This window comes from Psammomys obesus, unplaced genomic scaffold (genome assembly GCF_907164565.1).
Source record: "Psammomys obesus unplaced genomic scaffold, mPsaObe1.curated_primary_1811, whole genome shotgun sequence".
NCBI classification, from domain to species: domain Eukaryota; kingdom Metazoa; phylum Chordata; class Mammalia; order Rodentia; family Muridae; genus Psammomys; species Psammomys obesus.
Window position 1 is genome coordinate 625,156 of NW_026590405.1, and position 27,103 is coordinate 652,258.

The following is a 27,103-nucleotide window of genomic DNA, read 5'->3' on the forward strand; positions in this document are numbered from 1 at the left end:
CTCAATACTCCTTAGAGGCAGTGGAGACAGTCAGTACCTTTGGCAGTCCCTGCCCCTATGAGGGAGGCCAATTGAGGCTGGGGGTCAGGGAATGATGGATTCTAGTGGACATGTGGATAGCCTGAGTGTCCTCTTAGTGTTCGGAGGAGGAGGCCCACTGTGGTACATGTAATGAAAGTTTGGTTTCTTTGTAAACTAAGGACTGTTATGTAAATAGGTTTTTGTTGTAATCCTAAGTGTGGGATTTCAGTTGGGCTACAGTTTGTCCACACCTGTGAATTGTCATGTGCCGGGCGTGATCTTTGCCAGCTGGTAACAGCCTTCCACGTGGGGCACAGAGAGGGCTGTGGTCTAGGACTCAGAGTATAAATGTGAGAGCGAGAACGAGACCGAGGCGTTTGGTGTGGCATTCGGTGTTGGTGTGTGGCGTGGAGCAGTTTGGAGAGACCAGAGACCAGAGACAATGTGGCTGCTTGGAGCAGACAGACAGAGAGAAATGCTTCAGGGCGCAGCAGCATGGAGGAGACTGCTAGCTGTGTCTGCAGTTGATGGAGATGGGTATAGAGCCCGAAAAGAACCCCTTGACCCTAACTAGCAGGGAGAAGTAAAGGGGTCTGGGCCTCCTCTCCCCACAAACCTTTTCTCTCTCCTACTTAAGGTTGGGCAGTTGGTAGAAGGAAGGTAGAGGCCTAAACACCCCAAATAAAGTGCAGTTTTAAAAAAAAGACGCTACAGGTGGCTTTCCCTACAGGTGCATGCCTGGGGTAAGGCCCTGATGGGCACAGATACTAGGGATCTGGCAGCAGCAGGGAGATTCCAAACCTTTATTGGGCCATTGGGTGTGTGACATGGGCCTCTCGGGTCTGATCTCCCAAGATAAGAAATAATGGGCAGAGGAGGACAGGGCTCTAGACAGGACTGGCGCAGGCCAACAGGCAACCTTCAGAAGGGACCATAGGATGCTTGAAGGGGAGAGAAAAGCTGAGGGGCAGAGGCTGTGTAGGAAACAGGCAGCGGGGAGACTCTGAGGTCCTCCAGTGCTTGAGGGCAAGGTATAGGTAGGATGGAGGAGTGAGAAGGAGACGCCAAGGGAGCTGAAGTAGGCAAGGGGCTTTGGGTTCAGAGTCCTTCTGCCCTGACCTTGGGAGAAGGGCTTTAACTCTCCAGAAAGACCCAAGTGTTACAGTCTAGCTGGGACTGGCAGGGCTAGGGTCCTATTAGCACCACAGAGGGGAGACGATCAAGGGATGGGTGGGCACAGTGGGCAGGTGCTAACAGATCCAGCGGATGAACCTGTCGAAGAAGCTAGGCTGGGCCAGACTGTCAAAGTCTTTCTCCCGGAAGATGGCCGCCCTGTCACCCAGGCTGATCTTGGTCAGCACGTCCATGTCCACATCGCTGCCCACAGCAACCACGGTGGGCACCACATTCTGCTTGCGCATGGAGTGCACCGACTCCTGCAGGCTGTCGTTGCCCGTGACGCCATCCGTGAGGAAGACGAAGGACAGCTCCGCGTGACGCCGTGCCCCGCCCTGTGCGCCCCTCACCACGTTGTTGATGGCGTGCACGATGCCCGTGCCCACGTGAGAAAAGGAGTTGAGGTAGGTGGTTCTCTCCAGCGCCTCGTGGATGGTGGTCAAGTTGTAGGTCAGGGGGAAGGCCACCTGCTGCTGGTTCTGGCTGCCATACTGCAGCAGGGCCATGCGGGCGTTGAGCGGGTCGTCGTCCCTTCGTGCCAGAGTCAGGCGCCGTGACACCTCCTCCACGAAGCGCCGCACCTTGTGGAAGTTCTGCTCACCCAGCCGCTCCGAGCCATCCAGCAGGAAGACAAGGTCCACTGGCCGCTGTGTGCACTGGGCCACATAGAGCTCTGCAGGGAAGATGTAAGGTGGGCCCAGGCGGGCAAGGGGTGGCTGGATTGAGACTCACCCCATCTCTGCGTACACCCTGCTCGCTGGATCCCAGGTCGTGGGGCTTTGAAGCGTCACCCACAGCCACCGATGGAGGCCACAACAGAGCTGCCCCAGGTGCTGTCTTTGACTCAGGCTCCTTTGGGAGTATGTCTGTTCTTTCCTGAGACTTCCTCTTAAATGACCCCAAACTAGAGGACTAGAGATCTGTCTAGAGGTTCATCTTTTGTCACCAAGCATGCTCTCAGCCTCAACCAACCACCTTTGGGACTCTCAGTAGTCCCAAAGCCCTCATTCAGCCCAGAGTACGGTTACTCACATAAAGGTTACTCTCCGGTGGGAGGGACAAGGAAGGGGCCCTGAAACTCCCTCCCTCTCCCAGGCACCATTTACTTCTGAGTCGCCTGGGCTGTCCGAGCCAACTATCACTCAGGAAGAAGGGCCCATGTGTCCTGGTGCTCACTAAGGCTTTGGTATGCTGCTTGGATATGGTTGAAGCAGTCCAGGTGGCCCTGGACACAACACTCGGAAGCTGAGGCCACACTTCACAACACACATACACACACGCAGAGGTGTCAGAGGTCACAGGCTAGGGCCTGGCTGCTACCTGTTCACCACACGTCCATCTAGGTTCTCCCTCAGGGAAAATAGTCAGCTCACCTGTGCAAGCTGCCGTGGCCCAGTCATTTGGGATCCCAGGGAATCATATTAAGAAAAAGCCGGACTCTTGATCAACCAAGAATGCTGAGGCAGGACCCAGCAGCCAGAGCACCCACCCTACCCCCGTCCAACCCCACCCCACCCCAGTTGTGTGGTTGAGTGTGAGGGTCCATCCAGTGTTTGCTAGCCCAACTTGCCATTTGACCACAGCAATGCATTCAGTTACAGGTTTCATTTTTTATATATATATATATATATATAAAATGTTTACTATTGCTCACTACCTCTGAGGCTGAGCCCTGAGCCGGGAAGTCTTTCTCACTGAGCTAAAGCCACATACCTTATTTATTGCCCACTGTCCCTGGAATCTGCTCAGAATGTGCAGAAAGTTTTTTTTTTTGGCGGCGGGGGAGGGGAACAACTGGCCTCCCTACCTCCTCATAACTGATCGGCAACCTCACAGTTATTACCACAAATTCGGAGGCAGACATAGAGTGGGGGCTGCTGGCTTGGGTACTTTTCCTTAACATCAATATCTTGAGGGCTTGGAACAGACCAGGGGACACTGGTGAAAATGCAGACGTATTTGGGAGTTTGGGGACTCGTGAAGCTCTGTGCTCCAGTTCTGTGTGTGTGTGGGGGGGGGGAGGGGGCTGTGACCTCACAGCAGGGAGTCTAGCCCTGGCCTGCTCTGGGCAGTGAGTATGCAATGTTACCCTGGGTGAGAGGGGCACAGGTAGGAACAAGGACATCAGTCCAGCCTGATTGAGGCCTCGAACTCAGTCAGAACACTCCAGGTTCATGATCTTACCTTGAGCCTGGCTAGTGACTTGGCAGTGGGTCCCTCGCCACTCCCCATGCTGGGTGGGGATGCTTTTATGATTCTCAGTCAGGTGGCTGAGGCCTGTCAAAAGTCCTGCCTGTCTCCTCATGATGCCTTCATATGCCCAGAGACCAGGCTGGGCACACGGGTGTTTGGGATACACTGGCAGTTAGCCCTGGCACTTCGATCTAGAGGGCATGAGAGTGGCGGAGCTGCATTGAGACCCTTGTGACAGTCCCGTGGCTACAAACATACCTGACACCAAACATGGTGCCCAAACAGAACCAGGATAGAGGGGACCTCCCCAAGCATTTAGATAGCATCCTCTCCATAGTTCTCAATCACAGGACAGCTCAGTCGAAAGATGCCCAGAAGTTTATATCAAGAACCTTAATATAGCTGTGCATTGTGGTGTATGCTTTTAACCTCAGCAGTCAGAAGGCAGAGGTGGGAGAATCTCTGTGAGTTCGAGGGCAGCCTGGCCTACAAAGTATGTCCAGGATAGCCAGCGTTATTACACAGAGAAACCCTGATTCACCAAAACAAAACAAAACAAAACAAAACAAAACAAAACAAAACAAAACAAAACAAAACAAAACAACCTTAATGTAAGCCCCTCTATATAATCCTTTGCTAAATGTGAACTCCTGGGGTTTAAGGTGGGCCTTTAGTTCAACACTGATGTCCTCATAAAGAAGAGGGTAAAGCTAGGTGTGGCAGTGTACTTCTTTAATCCCAGTACTTGGGAGGCAGAAGCAGGTGGATCTCCATGAGTTCCAGGCCAGCCTAGTCTACAAAGCAAGTTCCAGGACAGTTAAGGCTGTAATACAAAAACAAAACACAAAACAGAAACAAAACATGAAAACCAAAAACAAAAGCAAGAAAGAGGAGGAGGACGAGGAGGAGGGGACACAGAGACACAAAGAGAACAGGCTATGGGAAGTGGTTCTAGAATGGTATGCCCACAAACCAAGGATGGTAGCTCTACAGGAGGCTGGAGGAAGAAGGAGGGACCCTCCAGAGAGTGTAACCCTAACGATATAAGATTCTAGACTTCGGGCCTCAGGACGGGGAGGGCGGATCCCTGCTGTCTAAGACTCCAGCTGTGGTGGCAGCCCTGGCAATCTGTGAGAAGTGAGGGGCTAGCTCCGGTTATCTGCTCGCAGTGAACCCCAGGCTTTAGCAGAGTGCCAGCACGGACTCTGGGTCCCCTGTGATGTCCCTGTGCACCAGTTTAAAGGTGTCAATGAACAGCTGCATCCAGTCCTGCCGCTCGACCCCTGTGGAGAACTTGGCCCTCTCGGCGGTGTAGACCATCACAGCCACCAGTTGGGAGTAGGCGGCTGGGTTCTGTGTGAACTCCGTGGCGTTTAGCAACTGCTGGATCAGGGGGATGGTCTTGGGGAAGGTGGGGTCCGGACCCTCTTCCGTGCGGAGGAAGGTGACCGGGGGCTTGCTCCCAGGCCATGGTTCATCTGCAAGGGAGTGTCCAGAGAAGACTTTAGGGGGTCCAATGGGTGTGGATGGCCTCCAGCCCTCCTTAGGCCTCTGACCATGGACAGCAGTTAGGACCGAGGAGACTGAGCCCAGGGAGACAAGTAGATAGGAGCAGGTAGGTGGTGTCTGACCTAGGCAGGAAGCTGGCTGGGGTGAAGAAGCTGGTAGCAACAACACAGCCAAGGAGACTCAGCCCAGCAGCAGTTTTGGGGAATCTACAGAGCTCTGGGGGAAACTCAGCATAGAGTGTTAGTGCCCAAGCCCAACTGAGAGAGATTCACTAATTGTGTGAACTTTTCCAGTTCAGTGCTACATCTTGACATCCTGAGGAAGAGGCAGCTCCAGAAAGCGCCCACAGGCAAAACCTCAGTGCTAACCTTTTTGTCCTGGAGATGTGATCTGCTATCCTAGGACCTGCCTTTGAGGGTCTGAGATAGTAGTACAGACCAAGGGAGAGAAAAATCCTCTCTCCCTTCCTCCTTCCCTCCCTCTTCCACTTCACCTTCTCTTTCTTCCTTCTTCTCTCCCTCTCACCTCTCCTCTCCTCCTTTCTCATTTTGTGTCTCTGTCTCTTTCCCTCCCTTTCTGCTTCTGTCCTGCTCTCCCCATCTCTTCTCTATGTGCCTCTATTTCTCTTTCTTTATCCCTCCCTCTCTCATCTTCCATACTTTTTCCACCTTTTTATGCTCCCCTCTCTTTCATTCTTCTCTCTTTCTGGCTCCCAGTGTCTGCTGGAGGACTCAGTGAATGTCACATCCAAACTCATCCCTCTTTTTCTGATAACTAAGAAGGCATGAGGAAACTCAGATGTGTCCATTGCAGGACCAGACCCCAGGACCTTGGGCTTCATTCTTTTGAGCAATGGTTCTCAACCTTCCTGTTGCTGTGACCCTTTAACACCTCATATTGTGGTGACCCCCCCAACCATAAAATTATTTTGTTACAAGTCCATAATTATAATTTTAGTACTTTTATGAATCTTAGTGTAAATATTTGTGGTTTTCTATAGTCTTATGTGACCCCTGTGAAAGGGTCACTTGACCCTTAAAGGGTCATGACCCACAGGTTGAGAACTGATGCTCTGGAGGCTCTTGTTTCTTGTCTCCACAGTCAATGCTCAGATCTCTCTGCAGTCTTTGAAACTGCAGTCATTAGCGAATTGTCTTTCTACAGTCTTGAGCTTCTTAAGCACTCTCAGTAGTTCCCTAATGATTGATACCATCCCTGACCTGAGGCAGGCCCAAGGTTACCAAGGCTTCTGGGTAGCCAGGGCTAGCTACTCGGCTCAGAAGGTCAGAGCTAGGTCACAGCTGGTAGCGTTACTGATATCATATTCACAGAAATGCTCACATGGATGCTTAGCCGGGACCTCGTTTACAAAGACACCGTCTAAGGTCTCCTGTCGCCATGTCTAAATTACCTTGAAAGCCCATAGAACAGTCAATGCAAATGTGCTTTATATGATCAGTAGAAGGGGGTTAGGAAGCTGGGAAATGTGGAGGGGACCTTGTAAGGAACACTATGCTTTATGGGGTCCAAGGCCTTGCTGTAGGTTGAGATGCCCATTTCCTCCTGATCTTGCCACCCTCCAGAGTTGGCATGGCTGCAGGTGGAAACTGTCTGACACTCTACCCTATCCTGGAGCTTCTGCACCATCATTACCATACACAAGCCAGACACAGACGTCACCAGAAAGGAAGCTCTTTGAACACAGAAGCGAACCCTCCATAAGACACAAGCCAGTCAAATTCAGCAGGCCTGAGTTAGCCCGTGAACGAGGGCTCTGCCTCGCAGACACAGGGCTCACTCGACAACAGAAAATCAACACAACTGGCCACTGATTTCATAGCTAAGGAAGCCTCACGAGGTGTCACCAGCGGAGCAAGCATGTGACACGATTCAGCACCTGTCTGCCTTGATACTGAGGTTCACCAACTAAAAGGGGAACTTGCTACTCCGTAAAGATGGTTCTAGAAACCCACAGCTGGTGTCACAGCTTTTGGGCAGAAACTTGAACCTCTCCACCTGTGATTAAGAGCAAGACTTGGGGATCAAGGACTGGCTTCTGTGTTGGAGGGATAGAGCCATCTGTGGCATCCACCTCCCTATACAAACCTCACTGAAGGCTTACATCCCGTAGAATACCGTGCTGTGGCCAGATGCCATCACCCACCAAACACACAGCGTCACCCGGGAGCCCAGTCAAAGTGCCTAGAGGCAGGGTCGGGAGTGTGGTTGTAGGGTCACACTGCAAACACGGTCCCTGGCCTTTGACAGATACCAGAACTGGCAACTTGAAGCCAGTGCCCTGAGCCCCACACGATCCTCTCCAGACAACTCCACTGGGTGGCTGAGACCACTGCGTGCCTGGAGAGTGTTGCCTTGGTAACGATTGCTGTTTGAATAATGTGAGACCCTGACTCCCAGCCCACATGGTTCCTTCTGTCAGGCGATCTCAGTGCCCGTGCCCACACTCAGTGGGCCACCTAATCTTTGGGAGGGACTGAGGGACAGCTGAGGCTTTGCAGGGAGATGCAGCCACACAGGCTGTGAGGACTGCTACCTGTGGCTCATCTCCACAGCAGCCCCACCATGCAGAACTGACCCAGCCTCCACTCAGGACTCCGGGGAGGGGCCAGGCTTGCAGAGGGAACTGAATGGCTCCCAAGGCCCCAGGACTGAGGCTCTTGGTAATCACTTTGCAGCAGCATCTTGGGGAGGCATTGACAGGGACCCTCAGCACAGGGGCACCTCCTACCCTCCCTTGGGAGTAGCAGCTCCGGCTCCAGCCTCCTAGGAAGGCTACAAAGGCAGCCACAGGGTTAGAGGCAAAGCCAATCCACTGCTGGTGGGTATCAGCATGCTTGCTTCTGGATATCTTATACCGGCCATTCACCCATCAGTTTTAGGGCTTTTATCTTTTGACCAGAGCTCTCTAGGCCCCATCAAGTGGATGGCCCTAGCTACGTCTGCCCGCAATGGAGCTCCTGGAAGTCCAAGAGTTAAAAAGAGGCAAGGGAGCACCTGGCCCCTGTGGTAGGGAGACCTCAGAGGCTTGGATGAGACTCCTTTTGTGCTAAAATGCCTTTCGGTTAGTGGTCAAGAGCCAAGAACTGCCAGGCCAGCAGTCTCTGCCCGGATGGTACCCTGCAGGGGCTCAGGATGACACTACAGGCTCCCTGGAGCCAGTCCTCATCCTGAACCCCTGACTCTACCATGCCGGTGTGGGGGGGGTGAGCTTCAAGGGTTTCTCCCTAAGGAGGCGCCTCCTCAGTGGCACACCCTTGAGGCCGCCCAGTTCCTTGCAGCCTCCCTGGATGTTAGAACAGGAAGGACGCTGACACTGCTCTGCTTGTCTGGGGTTAGGGGTTCAGGCACCCGGGTTACCTGTTTGGCAGGGAAGTTCTGGACACACGATCTGGGGGTCTGGAAGAGAGGAAAGAGAGCAGGTCTCTGTCAGTTCCCGCTGGGCTCAAAGCGACCACCTACCAGCCTGCCACGGGTCAAGGCCCGGGACCCGTCCCTCACCTGGGCAGAGGACGTCTTCCATGTCATCGATGAACTTCTCGGCCACCAACTCGGAGAACAGCGTCATGTTGCGCACCTGCTGCGGCTTGTCGCAGGCGATGGAGTTGAGGTTCTCACTCTGGTGGGTCTCGTGGAACATGTCGCCGATGCCGATGGCCGTCACAGTGACGTCTCGGTCACACAGCGCCCGAAGGTTGAGGTCGTCGTCTCGGGGGTCATGGCGCCCGTCCGTGATGACCACTGCAAACACCCGGGTCTTCTGGCGCCGGCTCTCTTTGATGAGCTGATTGTAGGCGAACTTGAGGGCCGAGGGGGTCCAGGTGCCGCCGGCAATCCACTCGAGGTTTTTGACAGCCTCTTTGAAACTGGACAGGGAGTTGACTCGTTCGTCGTCCAGCCGGATGGCCTCAAAAGTGCCCTCGTGGCTGTACTGCACTACACCCACTCGTGTCCCTGCAAGGGTATGGCAGTGTGAACGGTGTCCGCCAGCCTGCTTCCCCACCATGGCTCGGCCCCCTGCTGCCAAGGGGGTATGTGGCAAAGCCATGATTCTGGCCCGAGGTAGGGTTCTGGTTTCGGCCTCCAGGCTTTCACTGACCTGTCTCAGACTTGGGGTCTTTGGCAATGGAGCCCAGCCTGTTGACCACATTGATGACGAAGTTCTTCTCCAAGGTGAAGTTGGTGTAGCCGATACTCTCAGAGCTGTCGATGACGAAGACCACATCCAGGGCGCCACAGCGCTTCTCACAGTCTGGAAGTGTGTGTGGGGGGGATGACAGGGTTAGTGGGCGGAGTGTGTAAAGACCCTTAGGGTACAGGGCCGGAGATGCTGTGCGTGGCCCTGCCCCGTGCGCACATCCCGACGCACTAGGCCAACTCACCGCAGCACCCACAGGTCTCCCGCACATAGGTCATGACGTCACATTCCTGCAACACAGTCCCAGCAGGTGCATTTAGGCAGGGAGCACCCACCGTGGCTGCAGGGCTCCTCAGGGAACCCTAACCCCATGTCTGCTGATACCCATGCCCACGTGAGGAGAGCTGGGGGAGGGAGTACACACATCTCCAACTTTGCCCTCTGACCTTACCAGCTACACCCAGTGACCCCTTCCTCTATTGTGGTTTTGGACTTGCCAGCCTGACCACTGCTGGCTTTGCCCTCTGATCTTACACCTGCCAATCTTGATCTGTCTTCTGACCTTGTCTCTGCCAAGTTGACACTGACCTTTGACTGTATGCCTACTAACTTTGCCCTCTGAGCTCATCCTCTGGCTTGGCTCCTGCCAACCCTATATACTCGATGCTCTCAGCTTTTGCTTTTTAGAGGAGAAAAAAAAAATACAATTATAAACAAGGATACTGACTCCAGATGAGGTGACACGTACCGTGAGACCAGGGTCTCCTGGAGGGCCGGGTTCTCCCTGGAGGACAAAGGACAACAGTGTGAGATGAGGCTTCTGGTCCAAGTTGCTCCCACTGCCGCCACCCAGTGCACACCGACCCATGAGCCCGCCACGTCAGAACTGGGAAGCCCCACTACATCAAACTGACTGGTCCGGAAGCTATGGGCTAAAGGGACAGAGGTGGGCTTACCTCAGGTCCTGGGACTCCTCTTGGCCCCCGAGGGCCAGGTTCACCAGGAGGCCCAGGGTCAGCCTGAGGAGGAACAGGGAAGTAAGCTCAGTATAGCCCTGGGAGGTCTCTGTGTCCCATAGGGGTACTGATCCCCCCGTCTCTGCTGGGAGTATAGTGGACATGAAGGACAGAATCACCCACTTCATCCTGAGCCCAGCACCACCCCAGCAATGTCCTGAGCAGCCACTATCAGAGCTTGGCAGGCAAGAGAGAGTGGAAGGCCATCGAGGGACTCAAAGATAGTGCTGAGATAACTCACACCGAGACATCCATGGTCATCTGGTCACTCTCATGTGCCCACTCTGCCTTACCCATCTATCTATTACCTGTCCACCCACCCACCATCCCTCCACTGAACTGCCAACCCCACCCATCCGTCCATCCACCATTATCGGCCATCACCCTCACGTGCTCCGTTTCGGCCTCGCTGTTCTTCATGTACACACTTGTCCATCTGCATACCCAATGGTACCAGGGACATGGAATGGAATATGATATGGGCCTGGCCTGAGCCATAGACAGTGCTGGCAGAGGATGGGTCGGATAATAGAGGAGGTCTCTGAGCCTGACCATTCCCTTCAAGGGCGTGGTGCCAGACAGACTGGATGTTTCTTCAGGGGCCTTAGGCCCTCCTTATGTGCCAGCCCACTGCCCTAGGCACAGAATGGTGACACTCACCGGCTCTCCTTTGTCTCCTTTCCTTCCTGGTGCTCCTTTCAGACCAAAGTCTCCTCGGCCTCCCTATGACACAGGACACACATCAGCTGTGAGCAACGGGGAGCATACACACTCCCGCCCCCCACTTCCACAGGCTATCAGGAACTCAGAGGCGACATAGGAACCAAATGCACAGCTGAGCATGGACGCTGGCCATTTTCAGGAAAGCCCTGGGTTTTCTTTGGAAAAGGCTACAATACAGGAGCTAACACTGCTTAAAGCCCAGCCAGGGCTCATGTGGCCTGTCCTGAGGCAACGGCATGATCAAAGATGATTCCCACAGTGGACACGGCATGCAGAACTTCTACAGCCCCAGCAGGAAAAAGCTGATTGGGTGAAGGTACCTCCCCACCCAAGTACCTCAGGGCCTGGTGGGCCGGGCTCTCCTTTTTCACCCTGTGAAGCAAGCAAAGATCTGATGGGTTGCTCAGTCACAGATCCCAAGTCTGTGACAGGCAGAGAAGTCCACCATCCGGTGGAGCTGAGGTCACCCCTCATGATTTCTTGGATATCAGAATTCATATAGGAGCCCACACCACGCTGAGCCAATCCTGGGCTATGTCTGACCCCTGGTTCTCCTGGTGCTGGCTGGATCTGCCTCTGCACCAACTGACCCCCATCCCGCCTCTATTCCTGGTCCCACATCAAAGGAATGACAGAAGCCTTGGGACCCCCACCCCCCCCACAGGGATTTCCTGGGAGTTCTTTCACGCCATGACTCACGGGTGTTCCTCGGGGTCCTGGGTAGCTGAATCCAGGCCTTCCAGGATCTCCCTGAAGGGGAAGGTTGAGTTAGTTGGAAGGACTGCTGAGGAGGACCAGCGTGTCTTTGCTGTGAGCCTAGCCTTGCTTGCCCACCTCTGGATTGGAGTATATGCGATCGATGTGCCAGATAGCAGGGGCTGTGGCACACATTAGAGAGTCCCCCCGGGACCATGCAGTACCCATACAGCAGACCCTGCCATCTTTCCAGGCAGGCATTGCTGGGGAGGGCAGAAGACAGGCTGCATGCTCTCCTATTGCTCTCCAGGCTCAGAGGCCGGGCCTTGCTGTCCCGGCTGGTCTCACTAGGATCTGGGAATAGGATGCCCAAGGGAGGCCTCTCTCCTTCTCCGGGGCTCCAAGCTTCTTCTGCCACCCTCCTGTGGGGCACCTTCACAGGCAACTGCCCTGGATCCCATCCCATATTGCCAAAGGGAAGGAACATACACACCTTGGGGCCTGGCTGCCCTGAGTCTCCACGGGGCCCAGCATCACCAGGGTCTCCCCGAGATCCCTGAGGGTGAGAGAGGAGTCAGAGCCAGCCTAGTCACCTGAAGTGGCAATGGCATAACCTGCTTTGATCATCTCTTAGGAGATGGCATGTCTTGGCACCAGGGCCACCACCTTGCCTGGGGCTAGGGACAGGAAGGGTGGGGAGTAGGTAGGCAAGGGCTTGTATGGAGTGGAATGGGGAGTAGGGAGGGGGTCAGGGGCAGGTTGGGGGTTTGCAGAACAGGGTGGGGAGTGGGGAGGATTTTGGGAGGCAGGGTGAGGAGTGGGCTGGGGACTTGGGGTAGAGTGGGAAGGGGTGGAGGGGCTGGAGAAAGGGTAGATGGGAAGATTGGGGGCAGGGTATGGGATGGATTGAGTAAGCGGCAGGATGGGGAGTTGATGAGAGGTTAGGGGAAGAGTAGAGAGTAGGGAGTCATGGGACAAGGTGGGGGGATGGAGGGAAGGGTGGAGAATGGTTAGTGGTTGAGAACAGGGTAAGGCATGGGCAGCAGCCTGAGGACAAGGTGCGGTCATGGCCTCAGTGATTCAAGTGTCCTTCTACTGACCTGCTTTCCTGGCTCCCCAAGAGCCCCCTGGGGACCTCTGGGTCCAGGCAAACCTCTGTCTCCCTGCAAAGAAAGGAGATGAGGTTAGGACTGTAAGGTGCTGTGGCCTAATAGTATACCCACAGAATCCTGACACTGGCCCTGGAAATGTTGTGGTTCAGGGTGGGGTCAAGCTACACTAGGCCCATTGTCCAGTAGTGGTCTTGCCTTGGCTGTGCCTGTGAGAGGCTTAAATGAGGCAGGTTGTACTGGGCACCTACCCCTCCGCTTGCCCCCCTCCCCCCCCGGCCTTCGACACCTCCTGTCCTGGAGAGAGCCCTTCAGCCTGCTATCTGCTGCCTTCGGCCTAGCATACCTTGGCTCCTTTGCTGCCAACCTCTCCAGCCAGGCCTCGGGGCCCCTCAGGACCAGGGTCTCCCTATGAGAAGACAGGTCTTGGTCAAGGAACAATTCTGATTCATGCTCTCCAGAGGCAGCATTGGGGGTACATGAGGATGGGGTTAGTGGAAGTAGTTCTTCAGTCCATCGGGACAAAGACGCTGGTGTGGGAAGGGTGACGTTGGCATGGCGGTGTTCTCCCTCTTGCTGTCCTCTCATCCCCCCAAACTGACACAAGTCTACAGTAGGGACCCTAACCACCCATGGGAAGGCTCCTTCACCGCCATCCTGGAGAGCTGTGGCAATGGGAGGCTACAAGAATGACGTATGTCTGCAGTGGTCAGTGCTGCAAGATGGACCAGTGGGCAGCCTACCAGTTATACACAGCATGCATACGACAGGTGGGTGCCCTTCCAGAAGCCTCGGGGGCAGCTGGGGGTGAGAGCCTGCCTGTCTGAGTCTTACTTCTCAGACAGTACAGGGACCCCCACCCCCATCCCCTGCCTGTGGTTAGACCTCAGAGTTTCGTTCTGCTGGAAGAGGATGGGTCAGCCCATCAGCTCTATGGTGAGGTTTCAGGACGGACCCCTTGCCTCCTCATAGCCACTCACCTTCTCCCCCTTTGGACCATCGCTTCCCGGGCTGCCCTTGGTTCCAGGGTCTCCCCTGCGTCCCTGTAGAGAATGGGCATGAGGATGAAGGAGGAGGGCCATGTGGGCTGCTTGTGGCCCTGCTCTCCCTAGGACACTGGGGACCCTGAGCCTGGTCGTTTCCCCCTCGTAGATCTGCCTGTGACTGTGGCTCTGTCGTCACACTCACACTGCTGCTGTGTCAGTTTTGTCCCAGTCAAAGAGTCAGGACTTGCTGTGTGGGTGCTCCTGATGCGCTATGGCTAATGACTGGGATGCGGTTTGGACGGTCAGTGCGGTCATTCCTGCCCGCTCCCTGACTGGATCTCCTCAGATGGTATCTTGTATGGATCAGCCCTGGAATGGGGTCCCTACCCCAGCTTCAGCCCTGGGGGAGCCTTGAAGCGAGGGTAGTGAGAGGGCTGATTGGGAACACAGGGTTCTGCCTATTCCCAGTGCCATTTGTCAATGGCCCTTCCTGCTGCCCAAAGTGGTGCCACAGAGGAGCCCGAAGTGGGGGTGGGGGGAACTGGTCCAGGTGGAGAGGCTTAGACTTAGGGGGCAGGGTGAACTCACAGGCTCTCCTTTCGGTCCACGGGGGCCAGGCGCTCCCTTGCCTCCTTTCACTCCCGGACTTCCGGGAGCTCCGTTGTTGCCTTGGTATCCCTGTGTAGGACAGGGACAATTCAGCATGGTTGGGAGCATGGCCGAGGAATGCGCAGGAGCTAAAGCATGATGGCTCCCTTAGCCAGCTCTTCCCATGCCTCTCCACATGGGCACAGAACAGCATGGACAGTCCTGGGGGGAAGGGTAGTGAGCAGGTCAGGAACTCACCTTGCTTCCCTTGTCTCCAGGATCACCCGGTGGTCCCCTGCGTCCTGGGCGGCCAGAGTCCCCCTGAAAGGTTGGGGTGGTGGTGACATCAGCTTTGTTCATGGACAGGCGCTGGGCAGTGGGGCAGGGCCATCTAACCCTCCTTCCCATGTTCTTGGGGCTCACATGATGCCAGGCATAATGGGGAAAGATCTTGCCAAGGTGTCCGAAAGACCACCCAATAGTCCAGTCTGCAGAACCCTCTGGGGAAGGAGCCCTACGCGAGGCGCTGGTGAGAGTGGGATGTGCCTTAGGTAGGGGCTCAAGGGAGAAGGTAGGGAGAAGGGATGTGGACACGTCAGGTCTGAGCTTCTAAGGAAGGCTGCTTATCCTGTGGCTAAAGGTCTAGGGCTACCGAGGACAAAGGGTCACAGGGCCTCATGGAGTGAACCACAGTGACTAGAGCTTTTTTCAGGGTTTCTGCAAGCTGTGTGACCTGTGACCCTGCTCTTGCACAGTGAATTTGAGGACAGGACTTCTCTGCTAGGCTTCCCAGCCTGGGCTATCCCCTCACCCTGACCTGAGCTGGCACAGGAAGCCCCATGGCAGGGAATCCTGAGGTGGTGACCCCGCCTAAAGGTCACCTACTCTAATGCCTACTCTAAAGGGGTGTCTGGCCAACACCTTACCTTGGTGCCTTGGTCTCCTTGCTCTCCTGGGCTTCCAGCTTCTCCTGGGTATCCGTCGGGGCCCTGAGGGAGGTGGGGCAGGCTGTTTGGCTGTCTGGATCCCTGCTCCATGCTGCTGCAGGTGAACTATGCTTCCCATGAGCCAGGAAGACTGACACAAAGTGGGGGGACCCTAGAGTTGCTGCTCACTCTGGCTGTGAGGTCCTGGCTCAATGAGAGCCTTGCCTAAGACTGATCATCCAAGTTTCAGAACTTCCCAGCCTAGGGCCATGAGCTCTATCTGGCCTGGCAACCATACGTGGTTGGCCCATAGGCAACGGAGGGGGTGGGTGGAGACCCAAAGATCAGCAGAGCTCCAGGCTGGGGTGAGGGTCACGTAGGGAGAGGAAGGGCAGAAGAGAGACTCCAAAGACTTGCTTCCAACCCTGCCTGGTACCCGTGTCCCCTGAATGATGTTTCACGTGATAGACAGCGAGGATGGGAGAGTCACTCACCCGACTTCCTGGGTCTCCCTTGCAACCAGGAGGCCCAATGCGACCCAGTTTTCCCTGAAAGAAGAAGTGGAGATATCAGAGTGTAGATCTGGGGTCCATGCAAGTCAGCGACAGCACCACTCAGGCCCTTGTATGACAGGCCAGCTGCACGGGAGGCAGAGCACAGGAAGGTGAAGGGATTCCCATTTTGCTTCATTCTGCCGCCACGGAGATAGGACCCTAGGGGCAGGCCAGGTGCGCGGCTGTGAAATGCCCTCCCCACGTGAGCGTGTCTATGTTTCTACACCTATATCTGTGTGCATATGGGTGGGAGAGCCTGGCACTATCTGGCAGCTGGGGTGGGGCTGGTGTCTACCTTCTGTCCGTCGGTACCATTCTTGCCAGCTAGGCCTGGAGCTCCCTGGAGAAGAAAGAAGAAGGACTGGTTAGTCCCAATCCTTGTTCATCCTGAGCAGCAGGGCAGGGAATGCTCCTCCCTTCAGGCTTACCTTCCGACCATCTGATCCAAATTCGCCCTGTGCAGGAGGAAAGCAAAGTGTTGGTGGAAGTTCCAAGCTTCACGGACACTGTTCTCTTTGGGGGTGCAAATGAAGGCCCTCAGCCCAAACATGAGGCCAGAACCAAAACCCGTGGGGAGAAGCCTAGGTCCGACTCCAGGAGCCGCCGCTGGGCTGTTGGGCCGTCAGGTGGACGAAGTAGTTATCTGTGTCCTGTGCAACGGCACGACTTACCTTCTCTCCTTTGAAGCCAGGCACACCCTGAGGGCAGAAGGAAAAAACAAAAACAAAAACAGGGTGTTACCAAGGGCATGGCAGCAGTGGAGCCCTGGGAAAAGAGATGTGAAGGACAGCAACAGGGGCTAGGCTGTGAACATGCCCCAGTGCAAGGTGGGGAACCGCTTCAAACCTTCCTCTGCCTCCCTTCCCCCATCCTAGCCCTGGGTAGGGAACTTGCCTTGGGTCCTGGGAATCCAATGGGGCCTTCGATGCCAGGGTCTCCCTGTGAAGAAGGAGCAGAGAACCTTGGGTGTGATTCCAGTTCTGGGTGCAGGGAGACTGGTTGGGGGGGGGGTCAAGTCAGGGGTCAGGGGTCAGAGGCCACATGGGGAACTTACCTGTCGCCCCTTCTGTCCAGGCTCTCCTGGCTCACCCATGTTGCCCTTGGCACCCTAAAAGTAGAGGACAGGGGAAAGGGTAAATTGAGGCAAGGGAACCCTGCCATCTCCTGGGAGAGGTGGTATACATAAGCTGTTGGTCCCTCCCTAGGCAGGAACATCTTAGAAAGGGATCAGCTTCCCCAGAGGCTCCTGGTGGCCCCTTCCAGGCTCTTGCTGACTCTTCTCTGAGCCTTGATACACAGCTCTCCATGAAGTCACATTGCAAATGGGGCAGAACAGCTTCTCAGCCTGAGAGGCTGGTGCTGGAACGCCTGTTCCACAGCCCAGACTACAGCTGGCACCGCCAGCAGGACACTCATGGGGGGCTTTCCTCCCTCTTGAATGGGTTTGGCATGGGTAAGGCATGGATTGAGGGAACTAGAAAGATAGGAGGTTTGGAAAAACCACATGAAATTGGACTCCCTAAGAGTTAAAGTTTTAACTTTATATCGGAGCTTTACTAAATAAATGCACCTACTTATTAATATCCTTTCACCTTAAATGCAAAAGGACAGAAGAGAATGAAAAAAAAAATCAGGAGGCAAAGGAGAGAGGAGGGAGATCAAACAGAGCAAGCGGTCAGATATGCTGGTGTGTCTCAGCTGTGCTCTTCTCTGAAGTCCTTGGGGCATCTACCTCCTCGGGCCTGGATCACTGCTCCGCTGTGCGAGTGGCAAGGTGGCCCTGAGTGGCAAATTCATTCCCAGCTGTAACAAGGTGGGCCCTGCTCATGGCCAGGACTGGAAGAAGCCAGGTCAGGGAATGGCTGGCCCATGGAATGTTTCACCTAGCTACCCACTGCTGTTAGAAGCTCTCACTGCACTTGTAAAAGCCGCTTCAAGAGACTGGCCTCACCTCAGTTCTTCCCACCCTTCTGGTTTCTGACCCACAAAATGTTAGTTTCAGATACTGTGATGGTGGAATTGGAAGGGGTTTATTTTGTACAGTTCTGTTGTTAGAAGAAAATGCCAGGTAGCCATTCAAACTGAGCCCTTAAAGCCTAGAATTAAGTAAGCCTCCAAGTAGATGCCTCGTTCATAGGTGATCATGTCACTGACAGAAATGGGTTGTGTATATTATTTCCCCCTATGAGCACGATTGCTTACTTCACAAATGCATTTTAAGTGGCATCTTAGTAATTTTTATGCATTTCCTACTTCTCTCAAAATACCGTTTAAAAGGAAACGAATAAGATCTGAATTTCAGGTTTTCCCAAGTGCTGAGGCCATCCACAGGCAGTCAGCCTTCCTGAATCATAGTCCACAGGTTCTCCAGGCATCTTACCTTCTGTCCTCGGTAGCCCTTGGGTCCATGGGGCCCAGGAATCTCCAGGCAGCTTACTTTGTAGCACTGAAACGGGGTGGACAGACAGCAGGTTAGGGTGCGGATGGGCGTAACCTTGGACCCTGTGAGAAACTCCCCCAAAACCCATCCAGATAAGCAGCACTGGAATGAAGGATCAGACACAAGCGGAGGCCAGCATTCAGGCAGATCACCTAGCCAGGTGTTGGGTAAGCGAGGCCGAGTTAAACAATGACAGGCAGTGACAAGGATCAAAGAGCTGTGGTCGTGGCTAGGCACCACGCATATACGGGGACTGATTTGCCATTTTTTTTAGGTAGCTGTTCTAAGATGGCATGTTGGCACAGGAGCAGGGCGGGATTTTGGGTACCTGCCCCCCTTTCCCATTGGGACACAACCCCTTCCAAGGATGTAGGACCTCAAGACAGGCACATGGCTTCCAGCCTGGGTTGAATAAAGCCCCCTAGTTTGGGACAGGACTCAACTTCTCCAGAAGATAACACTAGTATCAATTCCTGACCCCTGAGGTGGTACAATACAGCATGGGTTTGACTGGGGATGGGACTGGAGTTTCATCCAAGCTCAAGAATATCAGGTCCAACAGAGCAGGCAGACTTCAGTCTTTCTGCTGCTCTGGCCTGCTCAAGCAAGGCTCTGGGAAACCAGGAGTGCAGCGTTGGTCCTCTGCTGGGTCAGCAGTCTTGCTTGCCAGCAGGTGGCATAGGCTGGATGGTAGTGACAGGGCAACTCACCTCCCCATAGGCTTCATGTTTCTGCAGAAAAGACAGGGAACCCAGATTAGTCCCGAGCCTAGGGACTTGTGAGCCACGTCCTAAGTCTGTGTGGGGATGGTGGATAGAAGAGGACTTGACCCTAACCTCCCTCACCCGCCTTCCTCACGGAGGGACACCCTGAACTCTGACCGCTGCCACGCTGGCGGGTGGACAGTATCCCTAGCCTCTGCCCAGGCCACAGCTGCTCACCATGACCTTGATGATGCGATTGATGGTCTCCTGATCAATCTCGGTAGTATCGGGCTTCATGGTGGCGTAGTTGTTGCGGTAGAGCTCGTGCGGGGTGTTGGCGATGTCCCGCAGGCCTTGTTCATTTAGGTTCCTGTTAGGGGCCACAGCAAACAGCCGGATGCCCTCCTCTCGGGCACGCTCAGCCTGCATTTTGATGCCCCCACAGGGACTGCCCGTGACGTGGCCATCTGTGATGACCACAGCGAAGTTGACCGCGCCCCGGGGTCCGTGCTGCCGGATCTGCTCTGTCATGTTGCCCAGTGCACAGTCTGTGAAGGTGCCCCTCCGGAAGGAGCGGATGCCTTGCAGGCTCTTGGTGAATGAGGCCCGGTCGCTGCCCGGGGGGCTGAACACCTCCACCTGGTCTGAGAAGTGCAGACCACCGTAGCGCCAGCTCAGGGCCACCTGGTCCAGGTAGAATTCGTTCTGCAGCTGGCTGATGAACTGAGGCACGAACTGCTGCATGTGATAGAGCAGGCTGTCGGTGGGGGACTGCATGGTCACGCTCTCCGAGGTGTCCAACACGAAGTATACGTTGACCGGGCAGTCGGCCTTCTCTGGGGGTGGGGGGAGGGGCAGACATTAGCCCCATCAGGGCCTGCCGAGTCGGGGCTCTGATGTGGGCCCCCCCTTACCCTGATGAATCCCGCTTCTCTCCCAGAGCTCTGCAGCCCCACCCAGGTACCTGGACAGTTGTTGTTCCTGTCAACGGTGGAGGTGTCAGGTGAGATGACTTCCTGCTGCTGGGCATGGAGGACTCCCAAGAGCCCCCCAAGCAGGAGCACAGAAAAGGAACCCTGGAGCATCTTGACTGTAGTCATGTGCCCTGATGTCCTGCAATAAGAGGAGGGACCATTATAGACACCCCCCACCCCCAATATACATCCCTGTGCTCCCAGAGTGGGATGCAGGTAGTTCGCCATCCCTTGAGGAAACAGGAGCCTCCATGCCCCGTGCTGTTGCTCCCTCTGGCTGGAGAATTGTGCGTCTCTAACCCTCTACTGGCTGCAGGGCTCAGCTCTAGGCGGCATTCAGACATTCTGCTCTTCCCTGTTCTCTCGGGTCAGGGCCCATTTGAGTGGTTTGGAAATACCAGGGAGTAGTGTCTCTTCGCACTGAGAACAGGAGGGAGGCAAAATATGCCCACTTCACTCGGCGGGCAGATTCTCGTTTCAGTGTGGGACCCTGGGGATAGCCCTCTCCCTGTAGCCTCATCCCCCTTCACATGGGGCGTTGGTACGGACTGAGTGGGGCCGGGGCTAGTCAGACACAGCAGTTTTTAGCATGACCTTCCACCAGGTGCCAGCGGGTTGAGGGCTGCCCTTTCCTCGCTGTAGGGGCCGCTCGAGAATAAGCAGCACAGACACTCTGGGGCAGGGTGCTCCTCAGAGTTTCTCTGTCCTCACTTGTTATCTGGGAAGCTGCACCGGTCACAGAACCTACTCCAGATTTCAGCTGTTAACATCATTTCAGTTGAAAAACAAGTAGAGTCAGCGAACAGCGCGCTAAGGATGGAAGAAATCAGGTAGGACCCACATACTTGTCATGTCAGCACTTGGGAATCTGAGACAGGAGCCACAGCTCAAGACCAGCTGGGCTACACAACAAGCTCCTATCTCAAAAAAAAATTAAAAAGTTTGTTTCAGAAAGATGAAATAAACTATACCTGAGCCATTGTTGATATAGATGGTAAGAGCAGAAAAGATTGTGGAAAGCAGAGTGAGCATCATAGACAGTAACTGAGAAGACAGGTGACCTCAGTAGAAACAATTAAAAAAAAATGACAGAGGCACCTGGTGGTGAAGTTCATAAAAGCCCATAATTAATTAAACAGGATTAACTAAACACACCTATGTGCAGTGCCCCAGCTGGGAAATCTAACTTGTAATGAGAATTCTAAAACTATCTGTGCAGGAAAGAAACAAAAGAGCAACAACCAACTACATGAGACAGCTAAAGGAAAAAAAAATCATTGGCAGTTGTATGGACAGCCACACAGTTTCAAGACAACCTCCAATGTTCACCTCCTGGTATTATGCTTATGTAGTCTGATGTAGTCTTCTCACATCAAATCATGCTGGACAGGATGTTTGTGATTTCACTCAGCACCTGGGAGATGGTGGCAGGAGGGCTGAGAGTTTGAGACGAGCCTGGGCTATATAAAAAGGACCCACCTTATAAACCAAAACTAAGATCACGACCGTTTTGATGGATTGTTATTAGGTTATTAGGTGGCTATAATCTTAGAACTGTCATAGCTCCTTGTTGTACTGAGCTTCCCATCAATATATAATGTCCTTTTCTAGTCGATATTTTTAAAAATTAAGGTCTGGTTTGCCTGATGTTAGAACAGCTACCCCTCTTCTCTCTTGCTGTTTGTACTGTATAGCCTTTTTCAGCCACTGTGAGTCTCTGGTAGAAAATATGAATTGGGACTCTTTGCTTTTTTTTTTTTTTTCTGTCCATTCTGCCAATCTGTCTCTCAGTTGCAGAGTTTAATCCAATTTTATTAAAAGTAGTTACTGACAAAGGGCGTCCTCCATTTTGGGGTTCGTTTTCTAAATTTTCACATCACTGTCTATCTTGTGATTGGTTGATCTTCGGTAAAGTGCTTGAGTACTCTTCTCATTTCTTTGGTGTTTGTTTATTCTTTCTTGGTGGTCAACGGGAAGACTGGATTTCACTTCCTAAACCTGAAACTTTGAAACTGTACCAATTTAAATGGCATAAAAGTTCTCCTCCTTTAATAGCTTTGTCCTCACCTCTTTCCATTACTAACGCCATAAAACTCCACTCTGGGGGGAGAGAGTGCTCAGTGTTAAGAAGGTACTACTGCTCTTGCAAGAAGACCGAAGGTTAGTTCCCAGCATCCATGTTAGGAGGCTTATAACATCCTGTAACTCCAGCTCCAGGGGATGACACTCTTTCCTGTCTTCTGTGAGCATCTGTACTCACATCCACACGCACACATGCACACACACACACACACACACACACATTACATCACACCATACATAGACACATATTTTTATTTTTAGACACATAATTTTAAAACTCCATTCTCACATAACTTTTCCCCGGCATCTCAAGTGGCTGGCTTCAGGACCTCCTATAGACACAAAAATCTGATGCTCAAATTCCTAGAATAAATAAAATAATATAGTATTTGCATATAGCTAACGCATATCCTCCTGAACACCTGAAATTATCTGTACGCTGTTAACATCAAGCACAATGAAAATTCTATATAAATATTTGTTATACATTTTAAACACAGCACGGGGAGTAAAAGGTGTGTAAATATTCAGGAGAGATACAACTTTATTTTCAATCTGTGATTGAATTCATAGATGTGGAAAAAGTGAATACAGAAGGCTGACCACATATCACCTCAAAACGTAACTAATATGTATTTAAATTTTTTACTTTATTTTATTTTATGTAGATGGGTGCTTTGCTTGCACAGATGTATGTGTACCATGTGTGTGCCTGGTACCTGTGGAGGCCAGAAGAGGGTGTCTGATCCCCTGGAATTGGAGTTACAGACTGTAATGAGCTGTTATGTGGGTGCTAGGAATCGAATCTGGGTCCTCTGGAAGACCAGCCAGTGCTCTTCACTGCTCAGCCATATTGCCATCCTTAAAACTAACATTTTAATATACTAGCTTCTTAAATTATATAGCAAAGAGACTTTGAAATTACAAAATCAAAGTTGTAATGCTGGTTTTTAGATAAATGATTGTTTTTCTTTAAAACAACTTAGCTTTTCAAATCATGCAGAAAACAGAAACGAGCTATTCTCCACCGTTACAGTAACACTAGCTTTCAACAGTCACCCAGGGATTTTCATTCTCGGAGACACCTATCTGATGGCTTTTAGTTATTGTCCATCATCCTTCATTCTAACTTGCAGGATTTCCTCTAGTGCTCTTCTCAGGTCAGAAGCAGATGAAAATGAAATTTCTCAGCTTTTGTTGAACTAGTAAGGTCTTTGTTTCTCCCTTTCCTTCAAAGAACAGTTTTGCTACATATAGGTTTCTTGGTTGATATTATTTCACCTTCAGCACTTTGACTATATAAGCCCTCTGCCTCTGGACTCAAACTTTGATAAGAAATCTACCAGGAAGCTCTGTTGTATTGGCAAGTCATTCTTTCTTACTGCCTTCAAGATTTTGTCTTTGAAGTTAAATTATTGGGTCTTAGTATACACCTCTCTGAGTTCATCCTACTTGGAGTATAAGCTTTTTGGATGTTTATATTCATGTCATTTATCAAATTTGTGATTCCCCCCCCCCCGATATTATTTCTTCAAATTCTTTACTCCCTTTGCTCTCCTCCTCCTTCTTTTGTTTTTTTGAGGCAGGGTTTCTCTGTGTAGTCTTGGCTGTCTTGGACTCACTTTGTAGACCAGGCTGGCCTTGAACTCACAGAGCTCTACCTGCCTCTGTCTCCTAAAGTGCTGGAATTACAAGTATGTGCCACCGAGCCCTGCTTGCTCTCTCTTCTTACGAGACTCCTGTAGTGCACATGTCACTTTTGATGCTCCATGGGCCTCTGAGACGCTTCACTTTTCTTAACAATTTTCTTTCTGTTCTACAGACTTGACAATTTCCCTTGTTCTGTCTTCAAATTCACTGATTCTCTCTTCCCATTGTTCAAATATGCCTCTGACTCTCTCTAGTAAAATTTTCATTTCAATTCTGTGCTTTTCAGATATTTTTGGTTTGTTTTTAGTTTTTTTTTTTTTTCCTGGCACTTCAACGACACTTTCATTTCAGTCATACATTATTCCCCAATTTCCTTTATATCCTCTGTTAGTTCTTTAAGCATTTTTAAAGATGGTTATTTTAAAGTCTTTATCTAACAGATCTACCACTGGGCTGTTCCTGTATACAGGCTCCACTGATTTATTTCTTCCCTTTATTAGTCAAGGACTCTGCCACTGAGTCATCTCTCTATCCCATATATGAGAGTGGGGCAGACAGCTGTAAAAAGCTTACACCCAAAACAAGAAAGAGCTCAGATCAACACCAATTTTACAATTTAAGAAAGTAGGAAAAGTATAACAGAGTAAATCTACGACTCCCAGAGAGTAATAAAGACGAATAGAGGAAATAAACAAGACACAAACTGAAAAAAATGAAGAAAGTCAATGAAACAAAATCTGATTTTTAGAAAACACCAACAAAATTGACAAATATTTAGCTAGATCAACGAAAAAAATTTTTTATGAAGAAAACTGATTAATTATAGATGGAAGTGGAAACACAACAATCAGCTCTACATACCTATTTAATATTAAAAACAACAGCAGCATTGGGGGTGTGGCTCGGTGGTAGAACATTTGTCTAGCGTGCCTAAGGTCCTAGGCTTGATCTTCAGTGATCAAGTGTGCATATGTACACACATACACACACACACACACACACACACACACACACTGAATGAAACCAACCAATCAGAGATTGACAAGTGGTGGGGATATGAAGCAATTTGGGACCCGGAGCATTGATGATGAGAACGGAAGCTGGTGAAGTTGGTGTCAAAAACATAAGCAGAACTGCCAAATGATATGTCTTTTCCACGTCTAGGCATGTCTTTATGTATTCAAAGCATATGCACAGAGATTTCGTCCTCCCTCTCCCTGTCCAGGGTCTCATCACATAGCCAAGTAGTTTGTTTTTTGTTGTTTTTTTTTTAAAGGACATCTGTTAGGAACATGGGAAAATTGTGACCAAGCAAATCATAATAAACCTATGGCCAATGATCAGACAATGTTGCTTAACTGAGGAAGAACAAACCCACAGCAAGGCATTGCACAGCAAGATGGGCAGATCAGCAGAGATAAGAGGATACAAGTTTTGCTCTGCTTCTCTGTGGATAACTGACAATGAGTGGAGCTAGGGCCCCTCAGAATGGAGCTCCCCATGCCCTGGCCATTTCCCGGTCGGCCACTCGGACTAGGAAGCCACCCCATGTCTGTGTTTGTGCTTGGCTCTCCGGGGGTGTGTGTGGGCATCCATGGGGATGCTGTCAACAGTGTGGTCCATCCCAGTGTTGAGGGCAGAGACTGGGTTCCCAAGTCTGCTCAGGTGCAGTGCCCCACAATCCCTGTCTATTTTTTTTGGGGGGGGGTTCCCTAGATTCCTAGATTTCACAAGTCCTCAAAAGAGACACGGCAAAGCTGATGTGTTGAAGTGTGGGACTGTGTAAAAGGAACAAAGAAACACCAAAACTCACCACCTGTATTCTAGAAATCATGCCATCCCCAGTATCTAACCCAGCACATTAAGTGGTGAACAAGCTACCTTCACTGTGCATTCAGAGACCCCAGAGTCCCTGCTAGACTGGTGGGTGCTTCTAAATCTGACCTTATTCTGAGATAAGATAGCAGAACCAACTCTGGCGTTCGATGCCAGAGCCTGGGAAAATCCCCAGCCCCTGGATTCTGAGAGTCACGTCAGGGAGGCCCTGATACCCCTAGCTTTCCATGTCCTTAGAGACCTGCTGAGAGGCCCTTCCAAAGCAGAGCTGCCCGGATTTGCTGGCAAATTTCTGCTGGACAGGAAGCAACCCACTCTCCAGCTCCTCTGGCAGGAGCCTCCTCTGCTTCTCCCAAGGTCTGTGCCGGCTCCCTGAAACCATTCCAATACACCAAGAATTTTGCTGTCCCCAGGACGGACGCACGGCCTTCAAAATGGACGTCCTACACCCCCATGCTCAAGCCCTCCTGTCTGATCTGGAATTCTCGGTATCACCTGTTCCCTGGGACCCTCGGTCCAAGCCCAGTTTCTGGCCCCACCTATTCCCTTCCTCTAAAGGACCCCAGATGCCTGCGTTGCGTCCAGTCTTTGTAAAATGAAATATCAAATGCCTTTTTCCTTGCCAAAACTACTTAATTGGGAGAAAAAAAAAAAACCAGTTATTTAATCTGGATCTTAAATGTCCCTTTTAGCTGCCTTGTCCCTCTTCGGCACTGGCTCCATGTCCTCAAGGGGTAGTCCTGGAATTACCCAGGCTTCATGAGGGTCTGTGCTGCAGTCTATCCGAGAGGTGTCGCCGAGGTTGCTCTCTGTGCCCTGGGTGTGCCAGGGGGAGTCCCAGGGACAGGACAGAATCAAGAGGGACAGGCATTATTAACCTGGGCCCACCCTCATCTCACGATTCCTTAACCCTTGCTTGGTCTCTACCTAAGCAGTGAGGAAGTACAGCAAGATGGGGAGGCGTCTCCTGAGAGCACCTGGCTCGCCCACCCGGAGAACCTGAATCTCCCTCCTCTGCTACCCACAGAGTACTTCTGACGTACATCTGAGGAACTAGTTCAAGTGGCTGCTACTTTCTCCAAGTGGAATACCCTTCCCTGGGGCCCGCAGAGAGGCCAGCAACAGAGCTGTGCCCAGGTCCAAGTCACAGTGTGTCTTTCCACTGAGGCAACTTAGGTTCTCCAGGCCAGAGATAATTCAGACCTGTTAGATCCTCTGGTCTGACCAGGTGCCAGGCACTCTGAGGACTGGAGAAGTCGGGGGAATCTGAGCCATCAGTGGTCAGCAGAAAGCTGTGGAGTTCAGACCAAGAAGAAGCCCGCACCCCAGCCAGGCTCTCTCTGACAGAGTCTAGAACCCTGGGCTGGACCGTCGATTTGGGTAGAACTGTGAGCCCCGTGCCCACCTTAGACCCCTGAGGTGCATCCCCAGTACTCTGTTCCCTCTCTCCCCTGTCTAGTCTGGACACCACGCGCGAAGAAGCTTACCTGGTGCCGTCTGGGCACTTCCAGAGGAGCCCGGGTCCTGACGGCCCGAGATGCGGGCGCCGAGTGGGTAGGAGGGAGGGGACCGAGGGCCCGCCGGAGACTGAGCGGGAGGGGACGGAGCCAGAGGCCTCCCACTTTAACCCTGCCCCGGGGCGGGCGGATGCCTGGAGAGCTCGACCACCGGGAGGCGCTGTGGCCCCGCGGATGGGCGGGGTCAGCGGGTGGGGATGCAGGACCCACTCTTAGGGAGCCCGAGAAGGGGGTGGGGGAGGGGAGG

General features: G+C 52.5%; 1 protein-coding gene across 2 annotated transcripts; it reads right to left on the minus strand.

The window, feature by feature from the left end:
- Positions 1–809: 809 nt before the first annotated feature.
- On the minus strand, positions 810–26,909 carry Col6a2 (collagen type VI alpha 2 chain). Of its 2 annotated transcripts, none has more exons than XM_055607212.1 (28): positions 26,827–26,909; positions 19,762–19,910; positions 19,035–19,633; positions 18,804–18,824; positions 18,034–18,099; positions 16,708–16,761; positions 16,548–16,592; positions 16,325–16,351; positions 16,082–16,108; positions 15,949–15,993; positions 15,594–15,647; positions 15,100–15,162; positions 14,432–14,494; positions 14,174–14,263; positions 13,580–13,642; positions 12,946–13,008; positions 12,591–12,653; positions 11,984–12,046; positions 11,494–11,544; positions 11,131–11,166; positions 10,732–10,794; positions 10,012–10,074; positions 9,804–9,839; positions 9,300–9,345; positions 9,017–9,169; positions 8,419–8,871; positions 8,278–8,316; positions 810–1,870 (listed from the first exon to the last, which is right to left on the minus strand). In XM_055607212.1, exons 2-28 carry the CDS (start codon positions 19,895–19,897, stop codon positions 1,272–1,274), a joined length of 3,081 nt encoding a protein of 1,026 aa, XP_055463187.1. In that variant the 5' UTR covers positions 19,898–19,910; positions 26,827–26,909; the 3' UTR covers positions 810–1,271. The 2 variants fall into 2 exon arrangements, with proteins under 2 accessions (XP_055463187.1, XP_055463188.1); XM_055607213.1 differs by lacking the exon at positions 810–1,870 and adding an exon at positions 4,106–4,868.
- Between the last annotated feature and the right edge of the window lie 194 nt (positions 26,910–27,103).